Here is a 19,721-nt window from a genome sequence, read left to right on the forward strand (position 1 = left end):
TTTGTAAATAACCCCAAAAAGCTGCTCCCAAAGCCATGCAGGGCAAGCATTTCCTGTACCTCATGTTCCAACATAACCAAGATCCAGCAAACCTGCTGTAGCAAAAAGGGGTAAGGGCACTTCCCCTTTACAAGGCTGCTAAAACAGAAGGAGGTCTCCTTCCCTTCTTAATGCGGCATACGGGAGAGGCATATTCAAAGGAAGGACATTTCAAAGGCCCCAGGAAATTTTCCTCCCTTGTCATAGCACCATTAAAAGACCAAGACATTGGCTTGTGCATGGCAGTTTCAGGCAGTTAATTTCATTCTTGAATGCAGAACCACATGGGATTGTCCCACTCCTTGCCCCAGCAGAATGTTCAAAACTGGCAGCTGCTCTTAGGTCAGAGAGAAATTGAAACGGCCGGCTTCAGAACTGTTAGGTCTCCTTGAGGACATTGATCTTGGCACAAATCTTGAGAGCAGGTCCTAGTTTGATGTTCATAGCACTCATGAGGTGTTCCTCCTTCAAAAGCAACAGGGCCTGGCCATCTATTTCCTGTGACCGAAACTCTTCAGCAATCTCCTGGCATCCTATGAAAAGAAAGGAAACAGCACTAAGAAACTTACGTGTCATGGACAGTCCCAATTCACCATCTCTCTTTCAGAGGAGCACAACTCATCCATTTGCATGACCTACTCCAACCCAGAAACAGTTTGAAAGCACCAGGCATCACTCTCAAAGATTTCCAAAGAGAGTCAACAAATATCCCCATGCTAGTGGATCACAGGACTGCAGGAATAGAGCATAGCTTCACCTTGCAATGATGCAATGAACTCGTACACTTCTTCCACGCTCCAACGACTAGGATTGCTGGACAGGAAGACTGGGTTGATGCCATGTAGATCTGGGGTAGGCGGGGCCATACCAGAGTTTGCCAGGTCTCTCTCTCCATGGCCAGATCGTACTGACAGAGGTCCTGGAGATGTAGGGGACAAAGCCTCATCATAGCTGGAGTTATCAGAACCTCGACTTGAATCCTCCTGGCCCTATAAGCCCATGAAAAAGAAAGAAAACGTAAGGGTTTTATTTGTTTATTTGTTTGTTTTGCTGTTTTTGTTTTGCTTTAATAAAAAATAAATACATTCACAGTTACTAACTGTAAAAATCAGACACTAGGAACAGCAGTCTACAGCTGTCTCAGGCTGCTGGTCCAGGGGTAACTGTTACAAGAGCTCAACAATGCCACAAAAGGGAGACTTCATTCTCAACTCCCTTCCTTTTTATCACTGTCTTTCCCCAGTCCATTCCTCTTCCTCATGTGAGATCTGAAGATCATTCGATCCTTCTATAATCTGATTCAAATCATTCATCTGAAATAAAGCTAACCACACAGGAAAAGCAGGTTGTTTTTTAAGTCTGTCAACTGATCACACTCATTCAGACATCTGTGACGTGTTAAATACAGAGTAAACAGAAGTACAAATGTGGATCTACTTTTTGCAGCTGATGAGCAAGCAATCTGAGTAGCTCACTATGCCTTGTGTAACAACTGTGTCCAACACTATGAGAACCTGTCGCCTCTTGCAGCAGCAGCTTCTACACTGTCTGCCCCTGACAGAAGCAGACAGGACTATGGCCTTACCCTGTGACGCTTGCCCTGGATCTTTGTTCGAGTAATTTCAGAGCTGCTGCGCCGTGATCCTCGTCGGCGCACTCGGGCATAGTTAGCTTCCTGGAGTTCTTTCATCTTCTTTCTCTGCAACCGAAACTGATGGCTACAGCTGACATTGTACCTCAAATAAGAAGCAGCAGAGCAGCAATTAGGAAACAGCAATTAACTGAATTACTTCTCCTTCCTCTATACGGGGATTAAACTTGTCTTTACCATCAAATCCTGTTCTTCCTCTTAAAAATTCTCCTGGGAAGAAACCAGTCCAGACTTCTGACACAAGCAAAATTTATACACCAAAATCTTGCTCTACCTGAAAGGTCCATTAAGTCATTCCCCGAAGGGAAAAAATACCCATAACAAGTACTCTGCTATCAACAGGAGGCAGTAATCACTAGTGTAACAACTTCTCACGTTTTTCTCCCAATGCCCCCTCCTTGTGTCTTTGTCTAGTATCAATACAGCAGACAGCTATCACATGTATTCATTTAGTCAGCCAAACGTACATTCAGCTGAACAGAGGTTCTTTGGAGCCCAAAAACTTCCCCCTTCCCATCTGATTTTCTGAGCAAAAAAAATCCTGCTTATACTCAATACCACATCTGCTTCATCCAAACCCAGAAGCATTCACAAGTCATAAAGAGGTCCAGTCCTAAAGGATCTGTGTGGTCAGTGCATCCCATGAAGGGAGAATCAGATGATCTAAAATACTGTACACTACCTGGAAAAAGGGCAACTGCCCAATTCCAGAGAACGTATACTCACAAGAAAAGGAAGTGACGTCTTGCTATTACCTCTTAGCGCAGGTCATGGAACAAAACCTCTTGGAGCCACGAAACTGGGTAGCTGGGGCATACTTTCCACAGTATTCACACTTCAGCAAGTTTGCCTTTTTATCAAGCTCTAGTGAGACACAGAGATGCACACCATTTGATTATCTGAACTGAAACAAATCACATGTAAAGATTCCTCAATTCCGCTACTCTTCTCAGCGGATTCCAAGCACTCTTTTGAAACTACTAAGCAATTAGCTTGGGGAAAGGCGGAAGCTCCACTAATTAGGACTCTACAATATTAAAAAGTTGTAGATTTCTCCTTGTCACTTAACAAGAAATAGCATATCCCTTACATCCTATAAGGCTGCACAGGAATCTCCTCCACTGCACTCTCATACATTCTTCACAGCCTTAAGTCATTACAGGTACAGTTCAGATTCTGCTTACTACTACCATACGGTATGCTAGATAGTATTAAAAACAAGTCATGTTTTCTGGCACTTGACAAAAAGAGACCCTGGGTCTGTAGCTTAAGTCTCTGAGGAGTTAGCAGGAAGGTAAGAAGATAAGTCCGTACTGTATAAAGTAAATAATGAAGTATTAGAAGAAATTTTCACTACCACTACCTATGTGTTCCAGAGCTGAAACTCACCCATAGAAACACTTTCCCCTCCAGGAGAATTGCTGGACAGGTTTTCACCCAGGTCAGAAGGAGCCCCTCCCTGCAAAGGTTTCTCAGATTCTTTTAGGAGCTGAGAACAACCCACCTAGGCAGGAAGAGAAAGCATTGGGCCCATCAACAAAGGAGTCTCTGTGTCCACCACCCCTTTTCAAGGCATAAGTCCCTCACACCTTACTACTCAAAAAGAATCCCTCTGCCTATTAGTGAAGGAGAGATACTGAACAAAGTTATTACTCCTTCCTGACTCACAGGTGTGGCAGTTCTTTCAACTGTCAACAAGTGCTGTTTCCCTTGAATATCCTATGTGACTTAGTGCCCCTTATTTGCTTAAATTTCGCTTGCTGCTTGTTCAAAATGAAGTGCCTCTTTCCCTCACTAAAAATTAGACAGAAGAACCTTCTTACAATTCCCAAATAATTTACTGCTTCAGGAACTACTGGAGAAAACAGTTCCTAAAACATTTGTGTTACTCTGTGTTCTCTAATATGATACCTAGCTTCATGCATGAAACCAGCTTTGTTTGCTTTCATCATTTCTGTACTTCAAGCTAAGAAAGCTGACTTGGAATGCGGGGAAATAAAAGCCCTGTTGAAAGATGGATGCCCACCACCCTTCCAAGAGATGTCCTTAGTAAATTCTTACTGGAAAGGGCTCTGCTCCTTCCTGGATGACAAACCCCTCTATTATATGTGTGAGGATCTGGGGCTTAACAATAGCTTGTGGGGGTTTGGAGTCTCCCATCTGACGTGACACCATTGCCAGGTTTGTAGTGGGAGCAGAGGTGGAGGTGACTGATGCTCCTTCACTTGAGGTGGTACTTGGGGTTGCAGTGGCAGCAGGATCAGATTTATCTGGAATGTTAAAAGCCCAAGAGTCAGTGTTACTATTGCTCCATCTATTTTACTCAGAACATGAGATCAGATTATTAGTACACATAAAACAGAGCTCTCATTTGTACCTTACCTCCAAGGCCATTCTTTTCCTCCACATTTTTGGGACTGTCTATCACAGGAGAGGACCTGGCAGGCAGGAGTGCAGTGACACTGGCTGATACTTCCTTCTCCTCCTCTGACTCTGCCTTGCGCTTTATTGCTAAGCTCTGAGACTTGCCCTGCATGAATAAAGTGGAACACATAAGCAAAGAAAAGAGCCACAAAGCAGAAAACAGATTGAAGGCAACACAAAGATACACCCTGCTCCATCGTACTTATCTCCAGTCTCGTTCCAACTCTGGAAATGCCTCCAGTTATCTCAGATTACATATCTTTATTTAGAAGTGTTTGTCTAGAACAGAGACAAACTTCCAAAAGGCTCACTGTTAGACTACTATGATTAAGATCTAGAATCCTAGTTGATATACCGATACACTCATATAATACCAAGACACTGTGAGAATATCAAGGTATTATTCCAGAAAAAAATGGAAGTCACTCAGCAATTTCCAAACAAACTATTGTCTACATCAGATCTGCTCCAATGAAAGAACAGAGTCAAAACAGCTGGGGAAACATGCTGGATGACAGCAGAATTGTCCTTCCAGTTATAAAAATGAGACAAATCCTGTGGTGCTTCCTGAAGCAGTCAGAAAGCGTAGAAACAAACTGGCACATTCTGTCCTTGGCTACACAAGCAAAGCCCCAATAAAAAAAATACAGTCTCAGCAACCAGCTGAGGGTATCTGAGCTGGGAAAGCGTTGATGTACCAAGGAGTTAGTTAGGTAGGTCCTAGTTGGACAATTCAGAGCAGCATGAGAGAGGCCTGTGGAACAGGAGCCATCTTTGTTTACCTCTGAATAGCCTGTTGCTAGGGAATCCTCTGAGGCCTAGAGCCAGCTCTACCTGCGTGGCTGACACCACACATCAAGGTTTCTCTGACCTGGAGATATCCACACCTAGTGGGAGAGGGAAGTTCAGTCTTCATGGCCCACACAGCCGCCTTCTCTCTCCTGAGAGAAACAATGAAGAGGCCAATTGTTGTTAAATAGGATATTTAGTATGTACTGTGGACACCTACCCTGTTTCAGTGAGGGTCCGAGTCTCACCCATTTGTTTCATGCAAGTCTTTGAATGACAGGTCATGTGAAAGAGAAATGCTTGTGCTCAGTAACCCCATGAGCTGGACTGGAATTTGTGTTTCTGAAAGGTAAATTCTCCATATTCCCTAATTCAAACTTCTTATTCATCCCATCCCACTGATCCAGGACTAGAATGCAATTAGCATCCTTGGACTGAACAAAGAGAATACATACAGTATTCTCTCTCTTAACTGTATCACTTACTGGCAACTGGAGAGACTGCATATAGAACGCTGTTGGCATCTGAGCCACAACTGGAGAGGCGGCAGGATTCTTCACCATGTGGGCTGTACCTTGAACTTGTGCCAAATTCACCCCTGTAGTGAGAGGAGGAGCTTCCTGTGAGGATACTGGAGCTGAAGAAGGTGGGGAAGCAGCATGGGCTTGGGAAACAGACTGGACCACAGCTGGCATTCCCCGTGAAGTTGGCACTGCTGCAGCAATCTGAGCTAAACCCAGTGCTTGGGCTTGGCCTGAGCCCTGCTGCCTAGTACCCACCACCTGCACAGGGATGTGTGGTGGAGGCTGCTGTGCTGCTGACATTTTGGCAGGCCCAAGCTGAGGTGGTTTGATGGAGGTGACCATAGACTTTGACTGAATTGGAACAGGTGACTTGGTGGCTGGCTGGCTAGAACTGTCATGCTGGAGTTGAACAGACTGTGGCTGGGACTGTAACATAGGTTGCACCACAAGGGTCTGAGTCTGCTGCTGGTTTTGAGGTGGAGCCTGCTGCTGTGGAGGCTGAGATTGCTGCTGCTGGGTCAGAGATGATGACTGTTGTTGCTGCTGGGCCAGCTGGAGATGGGTGGCTGTGTGGAGGAGCTGGGATTGGCGGTGCTGGAACTGCTGCTGGTGATGAATGGCAATCTGCTGCTGGATCACCACCTGCTTCTGCAGGTGGATCTGCTGCTGCTGCTGGATCAGTGAGTGTGGCTGAATCTGCGTATATGTAGCTATATACAGACACAGAGCCAAAGAAGAAGAGAGAACAAAAGTTACCAATAGCACAGCTGGGAACAAGAAAAGGTAAGTAGCCACTGTACTGGTTTGAATCAGTAAAATGACTCCAAATGATTGACAGCTTATTGATAGAGGACTGTAGGGACTGAATGCGCTGAGATCAATTTCTGTCATTAATGGAGTAGGATAATCCCAGGAGAACAGCCTGTGGGAGCACTGAAGCTGGAAGACATGCTGGGGAACCTCTCACTGCTGGACTTTCAAATGGCATTCTCACAAAAGCCCAGTTAATTCAAAGAGAAGGAACATAGCACTGCTTACCTGAGCTAATCAATGTCTGGCTGGGTGCTGGTGTAGCTGTCCTGGTAAGGTTCATGCCCACAGTCTGCTGTCCACCACTGTCTGCTTCACCCTTCTTTATGGCTGTGTTCTCTGACTCTGTTTGGCTTCCCTGGCTGACTGTCACAGCCTGAGCAGCTGCTACTGGTAATGGCTGAACCACTCCTGTGCCTTTTCGTTGGCAGCTGCCAGCTGCACCCGCAGAAGCTGTCTGGCTCAATGCTGTTGAATTCTGGCTCCCACTACTTGAAACCACACCGCCAGAGATGCCATTAGTGCCTGCTGCCCCTTGGCTCAAGTTGAGAGACTGGCCCGTGCTGCCAGAAGAGGCTGGAGTCACTGCCACAGTCTGGCCTGTATTTGTGGCCTGTGGTAGGCCTGAAGTCTGGGAGTTTCCTGGCAGAGCCACCTTCTGAGCCGAGCCTTGGAGCTGGGCACTAGTGGCTGAGGTCTGCTGGCTCCTCACAGCCAAATTCTGAACCTAGAAACACACATACAAAACAGTGTTTTATGCACGTTACTTTCTGGAAGTTTGAGAACAGAAGAGAGCAAGAGAATGCATACGCAATACCCTCTCCTGGGATGCAGGCTGAATTGATGCTTTAAGTTTCATGTGGAGCTTACTAACATGGCAGGACAAAGCTGAGCAGCAACTATTCCAAGAAAACATATAAACCTGAGTTCCCTTTTGCTCCATCTCTGATGGAAGTTAAAGATCTCGTGGCACTTTCTGAACACCACTTGAAAACACCACTATTCTCTCTGATTCATGCGACAGCCTTCAGACTTGCCTTGCCCTTGCATTGCTAGGATCCACTCTTGCATGGTTGTTAAAAGTGCTGAGATATCCCTTTAAAGACCAATAATTCCTTTTCAATTTTTGTGCCACTTGCCTCCTTCTCCTGTGCAGGGTTTTTCACTTATTATGCCTGCAGCTATTCTGTAGTCTTCCACCATTTCCTCTGTATTCTGGCATGGCCATCTTCTGTATTGACTCCCCCTCCACAAGCGTTGTTATCTTTAAGTTTGACTGGGGCTAACTTGGCCAGAAAAAGTGGTTCAGACAAGACAAATATGAAGTAACTGGAAATCCCAAGCACAACTGGGTTAGGACCAGGAAAACGGGAAGCCATAGCAACTCCCTGACCTGTAGAAACCTTTGCAGATGAAAGCAGGAGCTAAGATCTTATGGCCTGTTCAGTCTTACACATTTTTAAAACAGATCAACTGGGCAAAGGAACACTACTGCTGGCAAAGACCCTTTCTTGCAGAGTAAATGTCCCACTAAAAAAAAAAAAAAAAAGGACCTAGATCTCAATAATTCTTTTCACACAAGGATAACCAAGTAATTGTGAAGACGTGATCCAGGTTATGTCTCATCTCAGAAATTTTAAGCTGGAATGAATCCTATCTCTGAAGGCAAAAAGCAAACATTGAGAAATGATGGCAAGAGAACATGTCTTGCTTGCACTAGTTACAGGGACACAGAATGGGGAAAAACAGAGTCAACCTTCTTTATAGGCATTGATGGTCGGAGCAAAAAGCCAGACAGCAAGTTAGCAGAGCGCAGGGGAAGGGAAGGAGACTTGAGAAGGGGGTATCACTGACCTGGTCTGTGTCTGCATGGACCCCAGGAGATTGGGTGGGTGGTACCTCCTGCTGGACAGCAGCCACAGCCCCATTAGGCATCAGGATGAGTTGGGAGGCAAGAGGGACATTGCGGCCCAAGGTCCGGTTTACCTGCAACAGGTTTCCCAGCTGCGGCTGTTGAAGGAAGGGTCAGATGTGAAATGAAAGGAATGGAGGAGAACAGAGAAAGAAAGACAGTGAACCACAAGCAGATTAGAGAGCAACACAGCTCTAATGTTACACTTGGAAAAAAATCCCAGTATTCTCTGCAATATTACACTAAACATACCCACAAGAATAGGAAACTGGAAGCAGTTTCCTCATGGAAACAATCTCCTATTAAACATGGGCCTGGGTCAACTCCCACAGACTGTCCAGGACTAGCTAAAAGACTTGTGCTTAATTTAATTCTGAGGTGCATATCCAGGACCGATTGAGCAGTAAGAGATAAAAGACATATCCCAGGCGAGGGTTACTTGGAAAAAAGATTACAATTTGTACTTAACACCAACAAAAACACAATATATTTTTCAAGTAACCAAACCTAAGATTGATAATAGTGAAGTCACTGTTTTCTAGATAGCAGCAGTTCAAATTGATCAAAAGGATGAAGTATTTGTTCATATTGATTTAAGTTCCTAGACATGCCTAAATCCTGGCCTGTGTTCCTGTGTGGAGTGGCTGAAGGGAGTAATCTGCCATAAATACAGGTCCCAACATTGAACAAGAAAAGTTGTTTTTATTTCTGTGAGCCGTACTCAAGTCTAGGACACACGTTTCACATTTGTACTCTAGTGAGAAGTGCCATGGGATCTTTTAACATCAATGCAGAGCAGAGACAAATATGGTTCTTAAGTATCCAATACACAATACAAAATTCATCTAAAGCTGAGACCAGAGACAAACACAGTTTCACGTACAAGACCTTCCCCATCTGAATTTAAAACATAACATTCTTAAATTCTGAGTTAGTCAAATTTGAAGTTAGTCTAGAAGTGTTGGTAGCTCACAAGAGTGAAACACCGGAGTGTCTAGGAAGTGCAGTTTACAGTCAGGACAAGTTGTGTGTACATATATGTCTTACCCGGAGATACATCTGGGCCTGTGACTGGTTGAGAGGTGGTGAAGTAGTATTCCCAAGGAGCACAGATTGCGTCAGAGTTGTGGCACTGGGAGAACTCACACTCTGTGATCGACTGATCAGCTGAGCAGCTGATGTGGTGGCTAGGTTGATCTTAAAACAGAGAAAAGTCCCAAATCACATAGGAAGAAACAGGGGTAAGAGAAATAAGAACAAATCCACTTACTGAGGTGAAGAAGAAATATTTCACAGAATTTCTCTGTATCATGCAGGGGACCAAGAAGAAAGAAATTCTTGTCTTAACAGGCTATGCAATCTAAATTAGTCAAAGCCCTGGATGCTAACCTCATTTGTAAACTAAACCCAAATATCACTGTTAGTTTGCAACTTCAGTAAGAGATCTGAAAATACATTTTCTCCAGCCTCTCAAGTAAAGGAAAAACAAGCAAACAAAGTCAAACCAGAAAAAACAAAGTAATCTACCTTACCAACTTACCTACTCCCTGAACAAATTGCAGCTTCCCAATATGCACTACAAAAATCATACTTCCACTCATTCAATGAGCTATTTCTGCTCTGCCAAAGAAAAAAATATTCCCTTCCAAGCTGCTCACAACTCCTTCTTAGAAGTCCTGATACTCTTCTAAACCATGACAACATAACCCCAAAGCCTCAGGAAAAAGAGATCAGTGTCTACCTTTCCAGCTAAGAGGCCTCTCCCACTCAGAAACCTTCTCTGGGATCCTCAACCCCCACCAATTATGACAGCACCCCAAGTCCTCAAAGTTGTCTGTATCTTGTGGACTCCCAGCATTCTTAGAAGCTGTGTTTCCCTGGCTGACTGCCTTCCTAAAAGACAAAGAGGAGAAAGAACAAGGGCAGAGGAGAGTAGGGGGCAGAGAAAGGCCTTGATATGTGATTACTTACAGAGGCCTGTGTGGTGGTAGTCTGCTGTGGGGTGCTGGTGTTTGGTGAGCTGGCCTGTCTACTGGCTGCAATTGTAGCCTGCAAAGAGAGATTGATGGATAAATGAGTACTTGGAAGAAACATTTTCATCCAGTCTGCATACTTGGTTTTGTATGAACACTGAGTCTCATCATCAGCATCTTCTCCCGTTTTCAAGAACTGGAGCACAGTCTAACTACTACAAATCCTTGCCATGTCCTAGAAATCAGATGCAACAACTCAGCAAGGCACCTCCTTTTTACCAAACCAGTTCAGTCCTATACAATATGGGCAGTGGAAATAAACACTGAAAGTGCACAATTTCCTTTCCTCCACCAATAGGTACATATCCTATCATTCCCTCAGTTTGTCATACTATACACTTCAACTCTGCTGACCTTCCAGTCCACTCCAATATTCCCTGCCAATACTAGCAATTTGCTGCGCTAGTCATACAAGTTATAACAATACAACAGCAGCACTGCAAGTAACAAATTTCAAATTGTAGCACATATGGTTAGTAGATGAAGGTAAATTTTTCCTTTTCTGTGTGATCCCATGGCAAGTACATTGTATCTGTCGTGTTGATTTTACAAAAAAGTTTAGTATGACTCTTGCAGGAAGATTCTATTAACTCCATGCTACAGAACTGCAAGTAGGAATTAGAAAATAATTAAATCTTTGACCAAAAGCCAAAAAGCAAAGCTATTGTTGGGGACAGAACTGTACTGTCACATCACATGTAATTTATCTTCAACTGACAATCAGTCTGACAGGTGTGCAAAGTTGCTAAATGAAAAAAACCTGTTCAACAATTTTGCATTATACATCATCTCAATAAGTAAAACTCAATTAAAGAAAAACCCTTACTGACAGACAAAATCTACCTCAAATCCTTCTTGCTAGTAACTACTAAAGAAAACAGTACAGTTCCAGGATATAAAATTTTGAGGATTCCACATTAAATTTCACATACACAAAACCACAGTTCTCTTAAAGAAATAATGATCATTGGTTCACTTTAAGACTGTTTTAATACACTCCCTGGTGAATTAACCACCTATCTTTTGTTTAAAGGAGGTGCAATGGCAAGTCACATGCCTCTGAAGTGCAAGTCTCCATACAGCTATGCCAAACTTTATCTTCCCCTGCTTTTTACTTGAAAAGCAAACAATTATTTTCATCAGGTTTCCAAGTTTACTAGCTTTTCGCCTTAACCCCAAACAATGTCTTTAGGGAATTGCAGATACGGACCAGTGTACAATCAGAGAATCTCCACATCTTTCTCAGAGAATTATCCAGTGCAACTCACCTGCTGGACAGCAGCCAAGCTGTGAAGCTGGGCACTGTTAAGCTGTTGCTGGAGCATAAACTGATGAAAGTACTGGGCTGCATTGGGCTGTCTCTGGAGTGCCTGAAGGGCCTAAAGAAATTAAAAAAAAACAACTGTGAAAAATAGCATGCCCTTGAAACATTATTAGAGAGAGAAACAAAGAAATAAGAAGTAGCCTTGAGACAATCTCTAGTCCCCACAAAATAAATAAATAAATAAAAAGCAAAGCCACCAGATTAGCACATCAAAAATAGGTAATAAAGCTACAAAACTGGTAAGAGTGATTCACAGGTATATTCTAAGACAGGAAAAAGCACACTTGCAAAATTTTAACAAAATCTAGGAACCTGGAAGTTTTCAAGGTTCAAGAGGCAGATAAGTGTTCCAGTACAGCATGAATGTATAGGATAAAGCATGCATATCCAACCCATGGGCTGCATGCAGCCCAACACTGTTTGCAATGCAGCCCACCCTGTGCTACAAAGGCAGTGTCCCCACAGAGTGGTCCCAGGTATGCACTCATCACTCAGCAACAGCAGAACACTATTAATGCTGTGTCAGCTGAAGCCAAGGCATGGGGAGAACAGTGCTGCACAATGCTGACCCAAGTGATGGCAAATAATTGTATGTATTTTGATGCACTGGATAAACACATTCCTGTAAACAGCAAAGAATATGCAGACATGCTTTCCCTTTTGATAAAATAGATTTGAAAATAGGTTTCAAGATTGTAAAAAAAAAAAAAATTATGTTTGCAAGACAATTTTCAGTTTATATAAACATAGTGCCTGCAAATTTTCAAATGGAATATACACAGTTGCAATCAGATATTCAACTCAAAAATATGATCATGTCTCTTTACCAGACTTTCATAATTTCCCTCTTATCAGAGAAAAATATCCTTCACTTAACAATCAATCACACCTTATTCACATCATCACTTTTTGGCAGCATGCATATTTTGAACAACTATTGTCAATGGTGAAGTACAGGAAGAGTTAAATTTCATCAAAAATCCCCAATGAACATTTTAAGACCTTACTAATAATGGCAACTACTGCCATTAAAACAGATTGATGCATTAGTTTCAAAAAAAGTAAAATATGCCATTAATATTATGATTTTGTTCCTCTCATCTATGTTTTAAGAAAAAAAATTGAAAAATATAAACAACAAAACATTTTAACAATAGTGTACATTGTAAGAGGGATGCTCCAAAAGTAAGGCCTTTTGTTTTATTGCATTGGCCTGCGATGTCAGAGGTGGATGTCAATGGTATGGCAGTAGAGGCTGAGCCTTCCCACCCATCAATATCCTGTTACGTGTCATTGCCATGTGACAGATGGCAGCATAGGGGCACAGTCTGAAAAACTGCTGTCTGATATGGAAGCACGTATGAAGAAATTGTGCGGTACTGAATTCTTCCATGCGGAAAAGTTTGCACCCACTGATATTCACCAATGCTTGCTGAATGATTACGGAGACCAAACAGTGGATTTAGCACAGTGAGGTGGTGCGTGGTACATTTCAGCAGCAATGGCAGGGGGTTACCTTGGCTGGAAGATTTTTTATGAGCGCAGCATGCAGGCTCATGTTCATCACTGGCAAAAATACATAGCTAATGTCAGTAATTATGTTGAAAAACAGTGTTTTGCAGCTAAAAAGGTATTCTATCAAACAGTATTATTGTGCTTTTTCTCTCTGTTGCTATTTCCTTGGAAATAAATAGGAGGCATTAATTTCAGAGCCACTTATGCATACGCAGCCCAAGACAAATAGTATCTCTCAGTGTGTCTCAGGGAAGCCGAAAGATTAGACACACATGGGATAAAGTCTATATAGAGGAAGCAATGTGACAAACTAAGTACGTGGTCTAGAATAATGAAGCTAAAATGAGTCTATTGGATCACAGTAGATTTAATATAAGAGGCTGGAAGAGTAACTTACAAAAAAGACTAAGTAAAAGTCAGGCCAAGCACAAAAATTCCTAAACTCAGAAACAAGATAGCCCTTCAAGGTCCCACCTTGACACATGACAACTCAGATGCATACAAAGGGCTCACCACCCTTTCACTGATGCACATTTATACCCAGCACAAAGCGCCTCACCTGTACAGCCTGTCGCTCATACAGAGACATCTGTGATATCTGAGGACGGGTGCTTCCTCCAGAGCTGGAGCTCCCACTGGTGGAGCCAGAGTTCTGCTCACTCTCAGTCTCCATGGTGACAGAATCCCAAGAGCTTGGCTGAGATTGACTCCAGCTCTAAATTGAGAGAATTGGAAACTAAGTCAGGCTAGAGAAAAAGACAAACTGTACTGCACTGTTACACAGCCTTTTTATTTGAATATCCCAGTACCAGGCTTCTTCCACAGCTTTGCTTCATCACAGAGGTATAGGGATGCCAAAGGCTGAAATAACTCAAATTATGCTAACAGTTTAAATCTTTTATTACTAATCTGAAATGTAATACACTCATTCTCATATTTTTATTGACATGCTGTAGTTGGAAGCTACAGCATCTTGAATTCTTAAACAGGCAGCAGAGTGAAGTAGCAGCTGCAGCTCATTCAGACAACCATTTGGTTACAGACCCGATTACTTTTATCTCCAGGCTAGGGAACTGGAGAGAATCAACAGTGCTTCCAGTTTCCCACTGTGCTTTTGCAACTTCTTATCACCTCTTCTTCCAGTCCCACAAGAGGTACAATTATCCTACAACTCTGCTGCCCTACTCCCAGTCTCTTCTCCCAGTTTAGCCTCCGCAACTGTTTCCTTCTTTTTTGAACTCATGCTCTTCTAGCTACTCATTGTTCTCAAATATTAGTTTGGAAGCTGGTATCTGGGGTGGTGAGTTACTTTAAGTAAGGATGGAGACACAAGCAGAGTGGATGAAGGGATTACTAGGAACATTTATGAAGGGAAAGCTACTGAAGGAATCATGCAGAGATTTTCCAGCAGCAGAAAGATGAAGCGCAGTGGCCTTCAGGACTGAGGAATGCCATCTTCAGGCCTTTCTCAGCCAAGAGGAATAGAAGTGAAACTGAAAAAAAAAAGTGCTTAGCAGAAAAGTAATATACTGAGATGACTGAGTTTTCTTGTAGCAAGAAGAAATGTAGGCTATATAGAAAGTAAAGTTTGGCGGGGGGAGTTGGAGCATTAAAGTCAGAAAAAGGAAAACAAAAATGAACAGAATTCAGGGGAAAAAATCTTTTAGAAGGATTCATTTTCATAAAATTAAAAAAAAGTTTTTGATAGTCTCTGTATCAGTGACCAAACCACCAGCTGCTTCCCCTTACTTCTGAGACCTCTAAATGAGACCTTCAGGCTTCTAGGATCCCAAAGCACCAGCACAGCCCCTGTATCTAGATCTCTTTAAATCCAGATACTTCAAGCTTTTTAGCATTCACCAAACAACTTTTTCCAGGTCAGTAAGCAAAGCAACTGGCTCAGCATAAAAGGAGGTGCAACAATATTCTCTATCAATTTTTAAATTCCTGAATGGTGTTGAGAGCAGCAGATAACTTCAAAGAAAAACAATAGCACTGACAGTGCTGAGAATGGCTGATAAAATCAGGGGAACAGCTGCTCCAAACTACTCCTTGAAACCCCTTTTCAATTCCTTGAAATCCTTAAAGTTCTCTAATTGACTGGCATATTGACGTTATTCCAACCCTGCCCCCCCTCTGCATCTTTACCTCTGCCCTCAAGTACTGCCTAGGTGTCTCTCTGCTAATCCAGCACTGGTTTCCTGTAACTGCCTCAGCAGTGACCACAGGCAACCAACTCAACCATGCAGCCATCCTCTCCTCAGCTGAAACACTCAGTCTCCTAACTGGCCACTACTGTCCTCATCCACAAACCTGTAACAGACAGAAATAGCTGGACAGACAGAAATAGTTGGTCAAGAAGCCTACCTAGAAGATAAAAGCTCTGGAGGAGACAACTGAAAATGGAGTAATTGAAAAGGGAGAGAATATAGATCTTCAAAGGACTGTGGAACACAGAAGTACACAGAATAGGACAAATATACCAATCAAAGTGAAACTGCACACATTATAGCACAGCTAAAAGTATCACAGAATGGCTTGACTTGGAAGGGATCTTACCTTAAAAATCATTTAGTTCCAGTCTCCCCACTCCCTTCTGCTGTGGGCACGGTTCCCAACCACTCAGCCTGATCTAGCTGTTGGTAATTCTGCCCACAGCAGGAACACCAGAACTAGGTGATCTTTGAAGTCCCCTCCAACCTAAGCCACTCTACAATATATCAGGCTGCTCAGCGCCCCTTCCAACCTGACCTCAAACACCTCTGAGGCCCTCCTCTGGACATGCTCGAACAGCTCTGCACTTTTCTTGTGCTGAATGCCCCAGGCCCGGATGCATTCCTGCAGGTAGGGCCTCTCATGGACGGAGCAAACTGAGACAATCACCCTCTGTCTGCCCTCTTTCAATGCACATCAGGATACAGTTGGCCTTCCAGGCTACAAGTGCACACTTCTGGCTCATGTCCAGCTTGTCATACATCAAGACCACCAAGTCCTTCGCCACAGAATAGGAGACACTGTTCTCTTGTCCACTCTCAATCTGCCCTCACAGGTTCCTCCCAGCATTTACTTCACTTCTGATTCTCATTAGATCTTCCCATCAGTTGACACAACTTGCTAACTTTGCAGAAAAAAAAAAAAGCACTTCAAACATAAGCTCTGGCTAGATCAGTGAGTTGAAATAGCTCAGTTGTGACCCTACAGCTATCAATCATGTGGAAGAGAAGGTGTTGGTTCAGCTTAGCTGCAGCACATGGCCTTACTCTCAACAGTTGCACTAGAAAGAGAAACCTAGCTTCAAACTTGGCACTACATTCCATCAATATACGGCATCATTAATTTGTAAGATTTCACACATTTTTGAGATTCACACTGATCTAGGTCTCCCAATAATCAAGACCTGGCAGAAGGAAAATCTTCCTGAAACACTAGTACCTCCTGAAACAGAGGCAATCAAAAAAAATTTCAGTCTCTCTGTAGAGAAAAAGGCCTTTGTGGGGACACGGATAGAGAAGAATGCTCTCCCTTTGCAGAAGGGAGGTAAGAATTTAACAGACAAAACCCTTTCATAACACAAAAATGAGGAGTTAAGCTCCACTTCCAGCAGGCAAGTACATTTAAGGAGACAGCTCCAAGTTAGTGTAAATACAATCCAAACACAGGCTACTTCCACACAAAATAACCCAGAATTTACCTTCTCTCCCCTTTCCACACACAACCTCCAGCCACCCTCCTCTTTATTTCAGATTAGCGATCACTGAGCTACTTAGATGACTCAACTAGCTGCTCCATGAGATTAATAATCTAAAAAATATATATTAAATGATGGGTTCTCCAAACAGTCATGTGAACCATTATACAAGCTAATTGATAGATCCGAAGGGGAAAAAAAAAAGGCAGTAAAAACGTGGCCTCGCTGGAAATTAACCTTATTAACAACATTAACAACAACAAATTATCAACATAAACAACAAAACATTAACAACATTAACAAATTAACAACAGCTAAATAGCTAAACTGTATCAACTCCTAGCACAGAACTGCACCCTGAAAGGCAGACAAGGAAGGATACGAAAACCTACTAACACTACGACAAGGATGTGAACACAGCAGAGAGGAAGAAAGACACAGAACTAGTTTATGAGGCAGGCACAAGAACATGGGCCAGCCTAGAGCCTAACCTGTGCGCTGATTACAACACACAAGACAAACACAGGTGGGTTGTCTATAGGCCCCTGGCTCTTCTCAAGTGCAGCAGCAGCAGATTCAGAGCAAGTAGCTACTCCAGTCACTGAACAAAACGTAAGATTCAGAAAACTTGTACTTGCTTTCCCCACCCTGGGCACACAGCTGTTGCTTGCAGTATATTTTCTAACCTTCTAATTGGCTTTGTAGCTTCGTTCTTGCGAGACTAAGTTAACAAACAAGATTTATGTAGATTTGCCCAGAAGATATGGGTAGAACAGCCAACTACCAAGACATGTCCTGTTACCGTCGTTTCCTGCAGCACGTTCTGTGAACTATACAGGCAGAGAGAGGAAACTGTAGGGAGCCGTAACTTGGCTTCCAGACGTTCCGGCAGCAGTGGGTGCGACAGTGAAGCACTACGAGCTTCTCACCCCGCAGCCCGCCCGCCCAGTTCCCCACCAAGGCTGCGGAGGGCACGAGTGTGGCCACAGACCCCCGCGTGGCTCGTAGCCCAGGGAGCGAAGTTCGGCGAGTACGAGTTGCATCCAACAGAGGGTGTACTGGCGCCCGTGCGTTGCCTGCAGACAATTCATTGCAACACACAGATACAATGCAACGCAGCCTCGCCGCGCTGAGAAGGGAGAGAGGGAAGGAGACAGAGAAGGAAGGGATGGAGTAATCTGCCGCAGGATGCTAGCAGAGGAGGAGAGGGGACAAGGCGCGACCCCGTCCCCGCGAAGCTCGGCGAGGCCGGCAGCTGCCGGGCAGGCGGGTACGCCGGCGCGATGCGAAGTTACTGCCGACCACCGCTCCCGTCGCTCAGGGTAGACAATGGCCGCTCCGCAGGCACTGTCAACTTGCGGCACACCCTCTCTGGCCCCAAGGAACCAGCCGCGGCCGCCCGCGCCCCGGGCCCAGCCTCACCTGCGGCCGCCGTTCCCGCAGCAGTAGTGTCGCTTCCGCCCGGCGGTGGTCCCGTATCACCCCTGAGGGCCCGGCGCTACCGAAGTCCCGCGCCGCCGCCTGACACGCCCCCACCCGCGAGCAGCCAGGCCTGGCCAGGCCAGGCAGAGCCGAGCCGGGCGGGGCGGGGCACGAGCGCCGTTGTTCAGGGAGGGCGGGGCGGGGGCGTTACCTTGAGGCGGGTCTGGGCAGCCGCGGCCCAGCCCGTCCCGGCAGTACAGCCTCGGAGTACCGCGCGGCCGCTGTGGATTGGCGAGCGGGACGGGAGGGCGGGGATGGGACATGCCCCACGAGCGCCCACCGCGCCGGTCTCGCCTTTTATTCTTTTTTTTTTCCTTTTTAATAACGTTGGCCGCCGGGACACCCAATTTCTCGTCACTTCCGTCCTCGAGGCATTTCACTTCCGGGCACGTGATCCCTTCCAGAGTGCCGCTTTCTGTTGCCCGGGTGACGGCAGCTGCACCCTGGTGGCGGCGTTCCTGAACCTGTATGGCAGCTGTCTTTGCCTGCGGTCCTCGCTTCTCTGGTCCCGACAAAAAGGGGATGGGGGCACGTATCGGTGTCCCGGTCGCCTCTACCAGCTCTGGGAAGAGAATCAACGGACCCATGGCTCTAGCTCGATAACCGCCAGAACCGAGCTGTATGGGGCAGGCACAGCGCTCAGTTTAGAGAGCGTGCTCTCTGCTGAGAAAATTTCCTGGAGAATGGTTAAAGCAATTTTATGTAGCTTCTAAAATATTTATTTTGATACCAAGGAAAACATTGATGAGCAGGCATGATGCAGCAGAAAGAGCTGTGCCTGGTGAGTTGAAGAAATCAATGCAAACAGACTTAACAGCAAAAGTGATGTTATGGGCATGGAAATACCCCTCCAATCACGCGTAGCTTACACAGAAGACATTCAGATTGTATGCATAACTGGTGTTACTTATGCAGAAACTTCTCAGAATTATGTTACATATGCAAGTTTCCCAGAAGTGTTACAGATTAAGTGGCCAATTCCAAGCAGGACCTCCTATTTCCTCTGTACAAAGACTCAGCAGAGCTTCCTTGTCTCCTTGGTTCAGAGTCATAGCTCTTCCTGTTGTTTAAGCAAATTGCAGAGTAGGAGTATCCATCAATGAACACTAGCAAGCTTAACTATATTGTTTTATCTTGTATCATGTTGAAGCAGAACAATGTTACAACATGCCTCCCTATTTACAATGCTACATCATGATTATCATCCATAATGTCTAAAGGCTTCTGTAGTGTTGCAGGCAACTATTATTCATATTATACAACAGTTCACCCGCTATGCTTATAAGGATATATTAACAGAATACTTTGTGTAATTACTTCTCGAAATCACTGCAGTGTTCTCTGCCTGGATCATGCAAAGCATTCAGGTGCACAGCAGAAATCTATGTGAACAGAGTAAAGAAAGTGCCAGAAATTAATCACTACATTTAGAAATGAATAGAGAAGCAATCCACACAGGTGCTTCAGCCTTGCCTTGATTGGCTACTGGTGAATATCAGTTGTCAGTTATCCAGCTTAGGGCACAAACAT

At 44.3% G+C, this 19,721-nt stretch overlaps 1 protein-coding gene across 3 annotated transcripts; it reads right to left on the reverse strand.

Moving 5' to 3' along the window:
* Positions 1–18,210, reverse strand: PHC1 (polyhomeotic homolog 1). 3 transcript variants are annotated; one of them, XM_065742280.1, is made up of 15 exons: positions 18,132–18,210; positions 13,581–13,736; positions 11,451–11,561; positions 10,121–10,198; positions 9,197–9,346; positions 8,092–8,247; positions 6,466–6,964; positions 5,389–6,137; positions 4,073–4,220; positions 3,752–3,960; positions 3,080–3,194; positions 2,446–2,554; positions 1,625–1,775; positions 797–1,028; positions 1–572 (listed from the first exon to the last, which is right to left on the reverse strand). In XM_065742280.1, the coding sequence occupies exons 2-15, from the start codon at positions 13,692–13,694 to the stop codon at positions 418–420; spliced, it is 2,976 nt and encodes a 991-aa protein (XP_065598352.1). In that variant the 5' UTR covers positions 13,695–13,736; positions 18,132–18,210; the 3' UTR covers positions 1–417. The 3 variants fall into 3 exon arrangements, with proteins under 3 accessions (XP_065598352.1, XP_065598353.1, XP_065598354.1); XM_065742282.1 differs by lacking the exons at positions 1–572; positions 797–1,028 and having other exon boundaries at positions 1,699–1,775; positions 2,417–2,554; XM_065742281.1 differs by lacking the exons at positions 10,121–10,198; positions 11,451–11,561; positions 13,581–13,736; positions 18,132–18,210 and adding an exon at positions 9,891–10,098.
* Between the last annotated feature and the right edge of the window lie 1,511 nt (positions 18,211–19,721).

Source organism: Cyrtonyx montezumae, unplaced genomic scaffold (assembly GCF_038088225.1).
Source record: "Cyrtonyx montezumae isolate F1298 unplaced genomic scaffold, pur_monq_1.0 scaffold_3, whole genome shotgun sequence".
NCBI classification, from domain to species: domain Eukaryota; kingdom Metazoa; phylum Chordata; class Aves; order Galliformes; family Odontophoridae; genus Cyrtonyx; species Cyrtonyx montezumae.

What these genes read in the sequence shown, in the direction of transcription:
- PHC1 (XM_065742280.1), bottom strand. Translation starts at nt 13,694, where the DNA reads ATGGAGACTGAGAGTGAGCAGAACTCTGGCTCCACCAGTGGGAGCTCC. An exon ending in ATGAGCGACAGGCTGTACAG is followed by an intron (nt 11,562 to 13,580) that starts GTGAGGCGCTTT and finishes TAATTTCTTTAG; the next exon opens with GCCCTTCAGGCACTCCAGAG. An exon ending in TCCAGGGCAAGCGTCACAGG is followed by an intron (nt 1,029 to 1,624) that starts GTAAGGCCATAG and finishes ATGGGCTTATAG; the next exon opens with GGCCAGGAGGATTCAAGTCG.